At 38.5% G+C, this 16,508-nt stretch overlaps 1 protein-coding gene across 2 annotated transcripts in view; it reads left to right on the top strand.

The window, feature by feature from the left end:
- The first annotated feature begins 207 nt into the window (after positions 1 to 207).
- The window catches only part of LOC121907047 (NACHT, LRR and PYD domains-containing protein 12-like), a 63,670-nt gene continuing 47,369 nt past the window's right edge, over positions 208 to 16,508 (top strand). The window contains exons 1-12 of one of the 2 annotated variants that reach the window (XM_042426389.1): positions 208 to 291; positions 368 to 472; positions 3,264 to 3,389; positions 3,528 to 3,581; positions 4,812 to 6,603; positions 6,687 to 6,860; positions 9,139 to 9,306; positions 9,697 to 9,870; positions 11,536 to 11,709; positions 13,102 to 13,275; positions 14,441 to 14,611; positions 15,367 to 16,386. In XM_042426389.1, coding sequence (XP_042282323.1) covers positions 418 to 472; positions 3,264 to 3,389; positions 3,528 to 3,581; positions 4,812 to 6,603; positions 6,687 to 6,860; positions 9,139 to 9,306; positions 9,697 to 9,870; positions 11,536 to 11,709; positions 13,102 to 13,275; positions 14,441 to 14,611; positions 15,367 to 15,544 — 3,240 coding nt within the window. In that variant the 5' untranslated portion in view covers positions 208 to 291; positions 368 to 417 and the 3' untranslated portion in view covers positions 15,545 to 16,386. Of the gene's footprint in view, positions 292 to 367; positions 473 to 3,263; positions 3,390 to 3,527; positions 3,582 to 4,811; positions 6,604 to 6,686; positions 6,861 to 9,138; positions 9,307 to 9,696; positions 9,871 to 11,535; positions 11,710 to 13,101; positions 13,276 to 14,440; positions 14,612 to 15,366; positions 16,387 to 16,508 lie in introns of those variants that run through there. The other variant, XM_042426369.1, reaches the window with a different exon arrangement.

The raw sequence follows: 16,508 nt of genomic DNA on the forward strand, positions 1-16,508 counted from the left end.
AAAATGTGAAGGATTTCAGGATTGATGACTTCAACTGTCATTTGAGAATTAAGCCAAAGCAACTGAAAAAAACTGTGAACTGCATGCAAGTCAGAGGCAGGTGTCTCCATACTGACGTGAGAGTCTAATGAGTAATAATGTATGTAAACACAAAGCTGAATCATTTCCTGCTATCTCACGTGATCATATGAAAGTCTGGGCCACTGGGGAAATGAAAAGAGGAGGAAGTAACTTCGGTTTGACTTTCATTCAGCCTTGCTTTTTTCCCTCTCAACAACAACTAGGCTGAAAGTAAGTATGCAAATCCAGGGAGAGGCTTTTTGATATAAAATGAAATTTCATTTAATGTGTTTTGTTCTCTGTGCAGTGTTTCTTCTTTACCTCTGAAGTCAGAGGAGTTGGGTGAAAGAATGCAGAATGGGAAACCAGATTCCTACTCCTCCGGCTGAGGTTCCAGCAACACCACAATGTGGTAAGAAAATGGCTTTAACATTCCTTGTTAAGTGTTACTAATTTCTTTATGAGAACTTCAGCTTCAAAACAGACACAAGGGAAACAGACACAGTAAGAGTTCTTTCTTTTGTTTTGATTGTTGTAGCCATGAATATGACTGAACATGTCTGCCTGAAGGCAGGAGAAAACAGTGCGTCAGACTATAATTAGTAACTGTAACACAGGTGATTTGACCCAACCTGTTTGGCTAGTTGAGTGGAAACCTGACACCCTGATGTACAAACTGCTCAGCCGTACACTGAGTGTTACTGTGATGAGTGTGGGATGAAAAAAGATCTAAAACATTCTGAGTTTGCAGTTGATGTTCAGAAATAAATTTGTTTGTATAACACTTTTCAAGATGGTGTTACCAAGTGCTTAACAGCAAAACAGCAACAACAAAAGAAAACAAAAAAAATATCTATAGTAAGAATGATTGGTATGACACAAAGTAGAAGTTAAAAGTGACATGGCACGTAAAGACCAATTAATTCAGAAATGTCTTCAAATGTTTTCACATGCAAGTTTTAAGATGAGATTGGGGACTGCGAGCAGAGTTTTGTTGCAAGATCTGAGGTTGAGTGCATCTTCATATGGGCACATAAGAGTACAACATATACGAGAACCCAATGCAAAGAAGTTAAAATGTGATCTCTCTTGTTCCAGTGTTAACTGTTCCAGTTAACAGTCTGAGTGACAGTAATTATATATTATTATAAAATGTTCTAATTTTTGAAACCACAAAGGCAGTTCGTAGTAAAAGAAGAAGTAAAAATCCAGAATCTGTGAATCTGTAAATATTGTTAATTTCTAAAAAATTTTCCTGCCGGACACCAGATGTCTCGTGCTTCACTGTAAAGTCCATTCTTAGTGTTTGTGCACTGGAGGCTTCAAGTTTCCACATCACACTTGTGTAAGTTGCATACTGGACCACAATTGGCTCCAAACTAGTTGTGATTTCACAAATCCTGCAGGTATGTCCAGGTGTTAAACTGAGATTTAAGCTGAGCACAGATAAACTTTCCTCCTTCAGCAGATGAATGTGAAAAAAAAACTCTGCACATACATCAAGTTACAAACGGGCATTGTGACGCTGTCTTCACAACAAAAACTGATCAGCCAGATAAGAATCTACTGACTTTCAAATAAGATTAGCTCAAGTCAAACCTGCTTGGTCCAAACAGCCTTCTCATTTACCAGTCAGCTGTCATGACTTCTGATAAAAATTGTGTCAACTCTGAAAGGTTTAAAAGTGAACAAAACACAAACTGTGACTCAGCAGCAGGTTTCCTCTGTGGTTAGTCGGCAGTTTAGAGTTTCCTCTTCTGTAGCAGTTTGAGCAGCGCAAAAGTCCATTTCCTCTTCAGATCCAAAGCTAGCAGACAGTTTAAAAGCTTACATAGTCTGTTCTTTGATCTTGCTCCATTTCTTTACACCTGCAGGTTAGATACTGTACAGGAGATGGACACAATAACATGAACGCAGTCTAATGCAGTCACATACAGTAGTTCAGCAATACACTTCTTTACCTTAAGTTTCTGAAGCTTTAGTGTTCAGTGTTTGTTGAGACTGTCAGACAGATGTTTCTTCACCTCTGTTTAAAAAATTAGTTTGATTGAAAAGGGCTTTGCTGTCTGTTCTGTGTGGTGCCTGATGATTCTATTGGTTGACAATCATAAAAAAAAGCTTTATACAGCAGTTAAATTGAATAAAATACCCAACAATAATATACAGCAAGATACAAACATTAAAAAACAACAATAAGAAAGTAGATAAAACGTGTTTTTTGAATATCTGTACAGCTGGTTTGTTGATGATTATTATTAATGTCATAAGTGTACAACAGCAGGTATATTTTGTGAACACAGATGGTCCTTAACAGGAGTCCTCCTTCTCTTTGTTACTAAGGCCCTGTTTACACCTGCCATTAACATGCGAGGGAGATCACTGCATATAACTCTATATTTGTTATATATATATATATATGTGCATGTATATATGTATGTATAGAGAAAATCAATAGGACAGGCATTTGATTTTTGTGATCAGGCACACAATGCATTGTATGTTTGTTTATCCTGTTATCAAACAAGTTGAACACAGCTTTGGATGGAGGGTACATGGACCCCTGGTCCTCCCACTAATTTGGTCTTTGCAAACAGAAAAGATGTATATGTAGCTGTTGCCCCTGACAACGCAGCTACCAGGGTCATGGGGGTACACAAACCCCTCCACCATGTTAAGGTGGTGATTCTTGTATGGGCCTTACAGTATTTCTTAAAAATGTTATTGCAGTTGTACAGACAAAAAACTCCTGAAAGAAAAGAAAAGAAATTAGACATCTTTAAGATGACTTCACTCCTATAAACAGAGTTTTGATACTTCAAAACTCATTTATTTTAATTTAATATTGCTAATTTTAGCAATTAATTGATTTTGCAGCAAAAATGCAGAGACAGGGAGTGAACAGTTTTTCTACTGAGGTCACCTTTTGGTTTTTAACATGTTTTTTTTTTTAACATTTTTACATTCTTGCTTCTGAGGGTCAACAACTGTTCAACAAATGCTGTCTGGTAAATTTCAATTTAAATGTGTCAGTCCCATATACCAAATTTTTACCAAGATTTCTTTGCTCACGATCTTTTAGGTCTTTCCTAGATGAGCTCTAACAAAACATAATATCTGAACTCCTGCTACACAGTCCAGGTGTTGACGAAAGGAAATTGAGTTCTGGTTCCTGTTTCCTGATAATTTTGTCTCTTCCCATTCAGCTACAACTCAGAAAGACACAGGAAGCACAACAATCAGCGCCCAGAATGGATGTGTTGTCAGCCAACCTCAGTTAAGCGATGTTCATGTTGAAAGGGATCTAACTGTCAATGTTAACAACACATATGGTAAATGTTTCTCCTGAATTTATAAGTCAAATAAATACTTACATATAAATTTCACTATACAGTTGCCTAAAATATAACCACCATAATACCTTTAATTATTTTGCTTTTCTCAAGAGATGTTGCATGTTTCTGTTTCAGTCCAAGCTCCTGCCAGGACAGACGAGACTAATGTCGTTTCTCCCAAAACCAAAGGTAAAATTACAGAAAATCACTTTACTGCATGTTTCCTGTCATGAAATCTCTCAGTTCTTCAAATGAAAAATTCAAGTATAGAGTTGTAGACACAAAAGACACAAGGCTCTCCTTCAGATTTCATCATATTTCTGATTTGACAGGCGTTTCCATGACCATCACCTATTTTCTTGTCTTCCCTGTCAAACATCCATCTTGTACTTCACATAATGTTTTGATTTCTGATTAAATCTCATAAATCTTAATCTCAATAGCCTACCCGCATGAGGGCACTCTTGTTGGTATATTGATCCTAAATGAGTCAGATTTATTTTTTATATTTGATTATCATTTGTTCAACCAGAAAGCATCATTCTGGAGTCCTTTTGGGTTCAATCAAAAATTCATCTTGCACTTTTGTCCTTTCAGGACCTCTCGAAGAAGATCCCAATGTATTTTCCCATTGCTTGTTTTTTTCACAACACATCAGATAAACACAGATGCTAACGATATTCTATGTCAGGCACAGAGGCAGGAGCAAGTCAAGGTGGTCTTGAGGACAAGAACAGCTGGAGATTGACCGCAAAACACTCAAAGAGTTGGAGCGGTCAAAATATTAATGTCTAAAAATGTAGACTGCAAAAATAATCCAGCTATCAAATCTGCAAATAAACAAATCACTCTGAGCATGTTTTGAGTAGTAAAAGCCAGAGAACATCAACAGACTTGCACACCACAACCTAAATTTATGTCTCCACCACAGATCAGCGAAGAACTTTACTCAGTGGGTACACAAAGAGGGAATTTTGTACTAAACAGACTGTGACTTTAGAAGATACCGATTCGATTTATCTAAGACTGCTGAAGCATCATATTGGCATAAGCTGAACTTTGGAACAAGGGCTGTGGATTTGAATCCCCTTTTCTTACACTGTAGTAACATTCAGAGAGAATTAAGGGTCAGTATGGCGAGTAGGAATTGTTGCAATGAGCAAAACCCATTCCCACATACATAATGACGCATCAATATTGTATTAAGATAGACTTGAAAAAACCTGATCCTATCCTTTAACCAGATCCAAATCCAAGGCACTCTCAAGTCTGGACCCGGTGTGGTTCACATCTGGTTCTTGGGTTTTTGTTTTGAGTTGGTCTGAAAAATAGCACACACATGCACAGATACATATTTGCTAACTTGGAAGAATATGAGTAAATAAATTTTCATGTAACTATATTTTTATTATCTTTCAGAAAACATCCAAAGGTGCCAAGATGAACTAAAATCTTACCTTGAAAATTCAACAAAGAATCTGTTACAAGTAACAAAGGAAGATGGATCATCAACTCCTTTAAACAAACTCTATACAGAGCTGTACATCACAGAGGGAGGCAGTGGGGAGGTTAACAGTGAACATGAAGTGGTTGAATTAGAATGTAGAAGGTGTGTGAGTGAGGAGAAGAAAATCCAACTCAATGACATTTTGAAAACTTTGCCAAACGAAGAGAACCCTCCTCAGAGAGTTCTGACGAAGGGAATTGCTGGCATTGGAAAATCTGTTGCTGTGCAGAAATTCACTCAGGACTGGGCTGTTGGAAAAGCCAACCAAAGCTTTCAGCTCATATTTCCATTCACATTCAGAGACTTGAATTTAATAAAAGACAAAGATTATAGTCTCATGGATTTAATAGGTCACTATTTTGAAGAAGTGAAGGATTTGGAACCTTCAGACTACAAGAGTTCTAGTGTTTTGTTCATCTTCGATGGCCTGGATGAAGGCAAATTCCCTCTGAACTTTGAGAAAAATGAGATGTGCCGCAGCGTTACAAAAACTACAACAGTAGATGTCTTACTGACCAACTTAATTGCAGGAAAACTGCTTCACAAAGCCTCGATCTGGATCACAAGTAGACCGGCCGCAGCCAGTAAGATTCCTCCTGAGTGCATCGACAGGGTGACCGAGGTACAAGGCTTTAATGATGAGCAGAAGGAGGAGTACTTTCGAAAGAAAATCAGTGACCAGGATGTGGCTCAAAAGATCTCCGATCATCTTCAGTCAAAGCCGATGAGAACTCTGTACATCATGTGCCACATCCCAATGTTCTGTTTGATTTCAGCCACAGCTCTCCAGAGTCTCCTCACAGGAACTCATGAAAGTGAGTTACCCAAGACTGTGACTGAAATGTACACACACTTCCTGATTATCCAAACAACACGGAAAAACGAGAAGGATTATCAGGAGGTTGAAACAGACAAAGAAAGAAAAAAAGAAAGGGATAAAGATGTGATCATGAAATTGGGAAAGCTGGCATTTGAACAGCTACAGAAGGGCAACATAATCTTCTATGAAAAAGATCTGAAGGAGTGCCAAATTGATCTGAAAGAAGCTGCAGTTTACTCAGGAGTTTGTACACAGATCATAAGGAGAGAATCAGGTCTTCACAGACAGGAGGTTTACTCTTTTGTACATTTAAGTGTGCAGGAGTTTCTTGCAGCTCTGTATGTATTGGAGACCTTCATAGAGAGTGGACAAAATCTGCTTCCCAGCCAGTCAAAGGTTAAAGTGAGATCAGAGAAAGGAGAAAGCCTTATCGTCCTCCTCCACAAGAACGCAGTGGATATGGCTTTAGCCAGTGATCACGGACAATGGGACTTGTTTCTGCGCTTCCTGCTTGGTCTGTCACAGGACAAGAATCAGAGCCTTCTTCAGAAGGGGTTTGGATTTAATGTAAGAAGTCCATTGAACAACCAGGAGACAATCACCTACATTCACGAGAAGATCAAGAAACTGTCCTATACCGACAAGAGCATCAATCTTTTCCAGTGTTTAAATGAACTTGGTGACCAGTCTCTAGTAGAGCAAGTCCAAAAGTACCAGAGCTCAGGAGATGTTAGTAAAATTTCACCTGCACATTGGTCAGCTTTGGCCTTTATATTGCTTGTTTCTAATGAAGACCTGGATGTGTTTGACCTGAAGAAATACTACAAGTCAAATGAAGTTCTGGAGAGGATGCTGCCAGTGCTCAAAGCATCAAAGAAAGCTTTGTAAGTATTTGGCTTCAACATACCCAAATGCTTAGAGGAGAATGTTTACAAGATGTTAACAGTCATTTTGTTTTTCACTCCAGGTTAGGTGACTGTAACCTCACTGATAGATGCTGTGAGTTTATTTCATCAGTTCTCAGCTTTAAGTCTTCTAGTCTGGAGGAGCTAGACCTGAGCAGTAATCAACTGCAGGATTCAGGAATAAAGCTTCTCTCTGATGGCCTCAAAAATCCTAACTGCAAACTCCAGAGACTCAGGTAAAACGATCTTTGCACATCCAGGCACCAAAGTTTAGGTGCTGCACAGTATATAGATGAATGCAGCAGCTGATTTATGTGTCTCTCTCATCCCTGTGGTCTCAGAGTAGAAGTGTAGACATTTCTACTGCTAGTGAAAGTGGTAGACAGATGAAGGTCATCTGTGTGAATGTGGAAGTTCTTCAGTCTTAAAACAAAAGTGTGAAATTGGGTGTGACACAGACCTTGAAAGTACATGAACGTAGCTTCTGTCCGACCTCAGTCTGGATGTGAAAGTGCTGTTTGTGTGGAGTCACTCATTAAATCAGCAGGAATTACTTTGAATCATCAAACTCCTGATTTCTGTCACTGTAATCAGAAGAAATGCATAATTTCATACAAATCTCAAACACATGATAATGTAAAAGAAACATAACACTAGCACCAAGCTAATAGATATCAGCTCCGTTTTTAGCAGTTGCTGGTTGGTCCCATGCCACTCAGAATTTATTTAAGTAAAACATATTTCATGGAGCAAAGCCAGGTTCAGACTACATGATATCAGCCTGATAATAGCTCGACCCAGTGCAACAACTGTTTCATCCGGCTTACTGTATCACAGTGGACAACAACCAAAGCCGCATCTGGGATGCTTCACGACGTCCCAATGAAAAGACGTCAGAATTTTTTTACCTTCTCTCTCCAAAAGCTGAGGTAATTCCTGTTGGACAACTTCAACAACGTGTTCTGTGATGTTGACCAATAGATGCACAGAACACTCTTTTGCACACAACTATAAACATACCAAAGCAAAAGAGGAGTCATGTTGATGCAGTTCATGCTGCGAGTTGAAACTCTGAGGAAAGATTTGTGGTGCTATGGCAACAGCCAGATTACACACACACCATGTACACTGTTTCAGACCATATACACTGCTACCATATGCACTGTTTGTTTACCTTCTTGGTCCTGGAAGTCAGTTCTTGGCACCTCTTTCCGATGACATCATACAGGTTCTGAAAGACTATGATTGGTTGGGTAACAATGTGTAGTCTCTCATGTTTCTCAGCCAGGTCACAGCAAGACTTTATGTTAACATTTATGTAAACACTATAGATGCCTAATTTGACACTGTAAAGTCTTATCAGACAAAAATGTTGTGTAGTCTGAGTCTGACATTAGGCTTAAACTTTCCTTTTTTTTTAAAAGTTGAGGTTCATTGTTAGCATCTGCTAACAGCACGAAACAGAAAAGACATCTCAACTGCAGTTGTTAGCATTTTACTGAAAAGTATTTTAGATAAGCTTTAATGACATATGATGAATATATTTTCATCATATAACTGCTTCTACAGGATCTCCTGGAAAAAAGTGAAATCCTGTATGTACCTTACAGTGTTATATGCTGGTTTACAAGTGAGGAGCCACCACATTGAGCTGGAGCAGCTTTTTTACTTCTGCCTATAACCCCAATTCATCTGTATGTTGAGGGATTTATAATACAGTACAAGTAATAAGGGCTGTGGGACACTCAAAGTGGGAATAATTCTCTTTTCTTTCAATGAGTAGATGCAGTATCTATTGCTGTGAAAATACAATAGATGTTTCCCCTCAAATATCTCATATCTCATATCTAGTGGTGATCATGTACATTTTCCATATTCAAACAGGTTTTAAACTAAAATCCTCTCCTCAGCCCAAGAGTTGTTATGTCTAGTTTAGCACAAAGACTTGAAGCAATGGATGCTGTTAGTCTAGCTACAACAAGAGAGAGAAAAGATAAAGAGAAAAAGTCCACCTTCCATCTACTCCACCAACTGCTGTACCTTTAATTGACAGGCTGTATTACATCTTGTTTACTGGAGAAAGAAATATAAAAGGGGTATTAAAACAACATTAAAAAACAAAGAGGGTTGATGGAAAATTTTGCTTATGAAGGAAGCTTAACCAGGCAATGCCTTCAGTATTTTAATTGCATTTGGTACCAAAAACTATAAACATTTTCAGTGGTTTTAATTGTCTATAGCTAGATGTTCAGGTGGAAAAAGTACCAATCTGAAGAGCTTTGTTCTTTGAATTAAATTCTTCTTTCTTGATTCATCTGGGGCTTCTTTTTAGTTAAACTATGTGTACTGTTCTCTACAGTTCTGCTTTATTGTTTATATTCAGTTCTCCATTACCACATGACCATGATGACCAAATAATATATCTTCCTCCAGTTGCAAAAAAGTTCGGAACTGACAAAAATGTGGCACTGGTGTTAGGCAACTATAACACTTATATTGTTTCTTTTTGTGTAGTTTGAAAGACTGTAGCATCACAACAAAAGGATGTCAATCTTTGGCAACTGGTCTGTCTTCCAACTCCTCCCACCTGAAAGAACTGGATCTCAGCTACAATAAGTTTCATAGTGGAGGACTGAAAGTGCTTTCAGAAGTTCTCAACAAATGCTCTTTGGAAACACTGAGGTAAAATGTTAACAACATCCTGATGATTATTCTACTCTTAAGCTACGTTCACAATACATGCTGAAAAGGCCCAAATCCTTTTACCTAATTTTTTTGCCTCCAAGTGACTCAGATCTGATTTTTTTCACAGAAGCGTGAACAAACCAAATTAGATGTTTTCATATCAGATCTGGGCCGCTTGCATATTTGGTCCTAGATCTAATTCATATCTGATCTCTGGCCGTGCGACTACTGTTAGAACGCTCAGACTGGACTTCATGTGTTTTTTTAACATCTTTTTTTAAACATTTTGCTCTAATGTTGCAAAGGAACACCAGTGGGTCACCAAAGTGACGGAACCATGAATATCCACAGCACATCTGAGTGCCACCTATTTTATCCTGTCTGCAGGTTATGTGCGTGTGGCATTACAGAGGACGGATGCAAATCTCTGGCTTTGGCTCTCAGCTCAAACCCTTCTCACCTGAAAAACCTGGATCTGAGCAAGAACAGTTTTGGAGGACAGGCAGTTGCTCAGCTCTGTGGCTTTCTGAAGCATCCTGACTGCCAGCTGGAGAGACTATGGTAAGCTTTTGCAAAGGTGAGACTCAAACCAGTCTTCAAATTCATTCAGCGTAAAGGTTTAATGACAATTCAGCATTTTAGGAAATTCTCTGTCTTACTGTTTTGCCCAGAGTCAGATGATAAGATCACAATCACTATTTGACTTTGACTATCAATTTCCTTTCTGTGTTGAATACAGAGATAGGTCCATGACATGTAGCCTAGTTTAGTATAAAAACTGAGAGAAACTGCTAGCCTTTCAATAGTGGAAGAAATGCAGCACCCAGCTCTAAGCTGTTGCAGCTATTTGTTGACCTGAATTTGTCCTGAACTGATAGTGGGTTTGTCAGATTTGATCTCTGTTCTAACTCTACTGTCAACTAACCCCAGCTGGCTGCAGGATGGACTGCTGACTAGCCTGTTAGCTAACAAGATATAAAGTGTAAATAAGATAGGTTTGGAGTTCTTAGAAGACTTACTCTTCTTTAGTTTCGATGGAGCTAGGCTAGCAGTTTCCCCTTGCTTCTCGGCTTTGTGCTAAGCTAAACTAGCTAAGCTAAACACATCCTGGCTTATCTCTGTACTTGACACAAAGAGATGGCACCTTATATATCAATTTTCTCTTTTTGTGTATTTAACATTATAAAGTTCTACACTATGCTAAACATTAAACTGAAGGAACAATCAAATCTTCTAGTTTTTGTTATGCAGCCACTGAAAATGTTTAGTTTCCTGCAGCAAGAGACCTGTGGTGTCATTTCTGCGACCCCGTCTCCTACAAATTACTTTAATATACTACTGAATATTTGTAATTACGTTCCATTATCAAACATAATCTCTGCCTGGATGAAGTGCACAGTAAGGTTTCGTGGAATGAATGAAGCTACATTTTATATATCAGTGGGAGGGAGGAGGTCAGGATGGATGGGGGGCTACAAGATGCAGGACTCTGACAGCTGAGATCCGGATTCACATCCTGAGTCCTGTGTGTGTTCAGGTTTAGACAACAAAAGCACTTTGGTTCAGGTTAGTGAAAGATTGTGGTTTCACTACAATGTTCATAAACATGTTGACCTTCAGTCCCTGATGGCCTTTTTCTGTATTTAACAAGGACTATGATCTTTCTCTGACTCTAACCAAATGCTGCCAGCGTATGAACACAACTACGGACACTGCTGTAGTTTCTACTAGCTGATATTGTGCTGCAAGATCAGAAGAACTAGGTTGTCTGTGAACATGTCACTTGTATGTTCAGCATCAAAATTTTTGCAACTTGCCAAAGCATTACAGTGCCTGTAAAATGTAATTGGGAATACAATTTAGTGGCATATAAATGTTTATGTATATGTATATGAATGCTTGGTCAGACATTCACAGGCTGAAAGCTTTTGAGAATGATTGTTCTTGTTGCACCAAAAGGGACTCCTATGGTTGGTCCTGCATGTAGGTGCATGGAATTTTAGAAGGAAAGTGTAAACTTCCTGTTTGTTACACCTGCATGGAGCTCCTTAGAGGCAGGTGAAGAGAAGCAGCAGGAAACACCACATCATGGAGGTAGAACCCCTGCCCAACCATCGATGGAGTTAGCATTGACAGGGACCACACACAGTGTTGAGTGAATAAAACTAAACAACATCTGGGACTTTGAATAAGGAGACTGACATTTTTATTTTATTTTTTGTAAAGGCTTTTCAACACAAACCTACAAAAGGAGTGTGCAGCAGCTCTGGCCTCAGCTTTGGCTTCAAACCCATCCAAGCTGAGGGAGTTGGATCTTGGAGCGAACATACTGGAAGATGCTGGAGTGATGGAGCTCGCGTCTCTGCTGAAGGATCCAAACTGCAAAATGGAAACACTGAGGTGAGACAGTCCTCAAAGACAAAACTCAGCGTGAATATATGAAACGATATGACTTTATTGTTGGCTTACAGTGAAATTCATTCACTACGCAGTTCTAATTAAGAGATTGACACACAGATCAAACATACAATTATACATATGAAAGTTTTTACAGCCTGACATAACAAATCTAACAGTCATAACAATCAATCATATCACATCATATCTCTGGATTCAGATCTCAGTTAACAGTACAATCATCTTGGTTAAGCAGCTTGATAGACTGATGTATAAAAGTTTAAACTGAGGGACTCTTTCGGAGGGCAGAATTTTGTATTCTCAGTTTAAAACATGCAAGGGGTCAGAAGACATTTGCAGCACCATATGGTGATAAGTGGTAATTGCAGGTGTGTTGTTCTTTTGCGTAGATAACATTAATAAATGACTGTTATTGGCTTTTTACTCGCAAAGCTTTTATTGCACTCACAGTAACGTAACAAATGTAGTTGCCATCAACTCAAGTACTTCCTGGTATCTGGTTCAGTGTCCTCTTCTCTGCTGTGTGTGCAGCACACACACACAAGGAGTCTGCGCTGAAACACGGGTTGAGTGGAGAGGAGAGGATAGAGCGCAACTATAAATGAGAGCAAAAGGCAGCAGAGATGATTGTTTTAATGTCATTTATGGCTGCACTGCTTTGTCTCCTCTCCTCTGCTGTGAGGAGTGGCGAGGGGCGGGGCTCAGCCCTCCGCGTGTGTGTTGTACACAGCGCAGCACAGGAGAGACACTTACTGTACAGGCAATAAAAGCCTTGCCAGTAAAAAGCCGATAAGAGTAAGCTTTTAAAAGATAAGCCGCTTCACACACAAGCCAATGCAGAGTGAGTCTGTTGCGTCAGCTCCACTGATTTGAATGCATGGCGGGAAAGTCTCCGCCAACGCCCGGTTCATAATAATCATAATATTGCAAATGCAAGAGCTTTCATCAGCAGGCCAAAGGCTCAATCACCATTTTGTTACTTCATTCGGCAATAGATAGTGATTCAACAGACAATTATTTAAATTAAAACTTGAAGTTTCACAGATCGGCTGCTGAACCAGGCCGTACTGCAGTTATATGAACTGTATGTCTGTGGTCGCTCAGTTAGTGTAGAGCTCAGGTAATCCATCAGATGACCTTCCTTCTTTTTAATAATAAAAAACTGCTAACATTGAAAAAATGCATTGACATTATGTTTGGCTGCAAAACAAGGATGACTTTAAAACACCTCAGCACTGACTGATTGGTCAGATCAGAAATGATGACTTACTGGTTTGTATGTGGAGTCACTGGGTCAGGGCAGTGGGCAGGTTTGCATGTACAGGGGTCTGGCACTGTATGTAACCATCTAACCACCTATATTTTCCCCAACAGACTGGCTGGTTGTCGAATCACAGACAGCGGCTGTGCTGCTCTGGCTTCCAGTCTGAGGTCAAACCCCGCCCACCTGAGGGTTCTGGATCTGGCAAGAAATGACCTCCGAGACCACGGCGTCCAACTCCTTTCTGAGTTCTTGGCAGAGTCTCTTTGCCGACTGGAGACACTGAAGTGAGTCATTATCACATAATTACATTACACACTCCCGCCAGGATTTTGCAGTTTTTTGTGATTTTGTCGCCAAAAATATTTGATTTTGCATCGTCTTTTCTCAAAAATTATGGTACAATTTGTGATGTTTTATGTGCTCTTTTTGTTGTAAAATTGCATGAATTTGGAAAAATTGTAAGCAAAGGAAAATAATGCGATTTTTAAAAAAACTACTACCACTGAATAGTCATATGTAATGACTTCCTTGGATAAAAAACATCCTGCATATCACAGAAGCAACTATATTTCAGTTCTAATGTTTTATGTATTTTCTGAACATGAGAACCATGGACTCCAAGTTATATAAAAATAAAAAAAATACTGTACCTGAGTTTCATTTCATAACCTTTATTAAATAAACTTTCAACATTAGCACCAAATAAAATCAGTCAATAATGCCATTAAAATAAATCCGTCAACATAAAAATCTAGTTTCATGTTTATGTTTGAGGTAGATTTTGTCCATCTTTGCTGTCTGAACAACATCAGCTTGTACTCCTCTGACTAACTGAATCAAACCTCATTTAGAAACATTTGGAAACATTTGGGAAATGTTTTTTGTTTTGTTGGCGGGTGAGATTTGTCCATCTTCCACCTGAATGACATCAGTTACCACCACACCAAACACCACGATTGGTCCAAATCACAAGCGGCTGTTGATTTGGACGTTTCATGCAGAAAAATTGCTGTAATTTAGCAAAATTGACAATCGGAAAAATAAATTTAAAAAAATCTTGTAAATATTTTTTGAACTTGCAATCTCAAAATCACAATTTCCTTGAGGGACTGGTTATCACTTTTTTTTTTAATCTTTTTTTTTTTTTAAATTCCTGAGGGTGGTGCTCAAGTAAAAGTCATGGAGTCACCAAAATCATTAGGCTTCACCCTTCGGAGAAGTCTGTGTTCACACAGACTAACTCTCAAAAAAACTTGGGAGATAAAACTCATAAACATTTATCTAATTTGGTGAAGAAAAAATCTATAAAAATGAAAAAAATCTGCTGTTATCTCCATTGTAGTCCCGTTTCTCAAACTGCAAACTTTTGAATAATATTTTTGTTTCATGAGGGAATCTTTCAGACACGTCCACAGAAACTGAAAACTCTTTTTAAATGTCTCGTTCCAGCCTGAGATGCTGCACATTAACGGCAGGCGGCTGCCAGTCTTTAACCTCTGCACTCAGAGGCTCCTCTGCTCTCAGAGATCTCGACCTCAGCTACAACCGGCTGATGGACCAGGGAGTGGAGCTGCTCTCTGATTGGCTGAGCAATCACCAGTGTAGACTGGAGATACTCAGGTGACACTTCTCAGATGTTTTTTGTTTTTTATTTTTTACATCAAAGTTAAAACAATTGTCTGTAATTCTTTCTTTACTGGGAGCCAGCTCTGAAAATTAATGAATGTAATTTATAAGTTTAGTTTACTCTGACGTCAAACTATATATATATATATATATATATATATATATATATATATATTGCATTGTGTCATGTACTCTATTTTATGTAGGTACAGCACTTTGTAACCCTGTTTTTGAAAAGTGCAATATAAATAAAGTTAATATGAAAGCTATTATAATATTGTTATTATATGTGATTTTGGGAAAAAGTTTTTACCTGATGGTCTGAGGACCAAAACACCAAGTTAATAATGTGAGTTAAAGAGGTGAGGTCACTAAGACATTATGGTCTTTTGAAATCATGTTAAACACTACAGAGCATGACGGGTCAAATGAATAAAGATTTCACTGTAGAAATGGCAGATAAATGGTCTCCAATGAAGAAAATAATATATTTCAAAGCATAAAGTAAATAATCAAAATATAGAATCTTCAGAATATTACAGTCAATTATTGTCTCTATGTGGACGCAGCAGCTTAGCAAAGGAACCAAGCTGTGCCTACATCCTCCTCCATGTTCTACAGTGTGTTTGTAGTCAGCCTAGCCATTAAATTAGGTTTCCACATACATGATTCCAGCAGACACCTGACAGCCTGAAAGCAAGTTATGATTTCTGTTACTGTGGTGTTAAAACAATGTGTTTGTCTCTCAGGTTATCAGAGTGCACAGAGAGCAGCTGTGTGTCTCTGGCCTCGGCTCTGAGGTCCAACCCTTCTCACCTCAGAGAGCTGGAGCTGAACAAGAGTCATCTAGGAGAATCAGGTCTGAGGCTGCTGTCTGAGCTCCAGAAGGACGAACGGTACAAACTGAAGACGCTGAAAGTGCTGTGATCAAACATCTGAACAGCAAACACCACCTGAGTGACACTGAGAGACTGAACTGGACATTAAATACACTGCTGAGAGAAAGTTACAGGAGTTTATTTTCTATTTTTAGTTAGTTTATCAATAAATCATTAGATGCATCCTGATTCTTTGTTTAAACCTGCATTAACTGATGTTTTGTCTGCTAGTTTCATGAAAAACAAGTAGTGAGCACAACTCTGACACATCAGCAGATTTTATGTTGACATGTTGAACTTGTTAGCCAACAGTTGCTTATTTCCACATCCAGCAGTTATGGAGCAATATTATCATTCTGATAATTCTCTGTAGGTCCATCACTACAAGCCACGACCAACACATTACACACTGATAGATAAGACTGTGGATTATGTCCATGATATTGATTATAGTCACCGTAAATTAGCAGTATCAATGCTCAAAACAGAATTTAGAGGGTGTCCAAGCATCTTTCTACTGTTATACTTGAGTGAAATCACATATTTTGTGGGAACAGGTCTAATGAGGTAACAAGATTATTAATGAAATAACACAATAAACCAATGTTAATAATTCTGCTCTTTTATCTTGTTTACTTTAACCAAATTTAATTGATCAGTTCTTACAGGCGCTCTGTCAAAATCATGTTTTTATTCTTTCCACTGACTGAAGTTTTGCTCTGTGCATATTGACGGAAATTAACTTTTGATTATCTTGTTGTTTTGTAGTTGGACCAAACCTACCCAGACCTGCACACTGACACTACAGCCCCTTTAAAAACCATTTAAATTAAAACAGTCTACACCTTTTTGACCTTAAAGGACAGGTTCACAATTTTTCAGGTGTTTCTTTCAACAACAGTCAGGTGCCCATATGAAATGCATTTGAAAGTCTCTGTGAAGCTTATATGAGGCTTCAGCAGTCTGAGTTAGTCATATCATGTGGATATCTGACACATTTACAGTCTTTTTAG

Source organism: Thunnus maccoyii, chromosome 2, assembly GCF_910596095.1.
Source record: "Thunnus maccoyii chromosome 2, fThuMac1.1, whole genome shotgun sequence".
In the NCBI taxonomy this organism is placed as follows: domain Eukaryota; kingdom Metazoa; phylum Chordata; class Actinopteri; order Scombriformes; family Scombridae; genus Thunnus; species Thunnus maccoyii.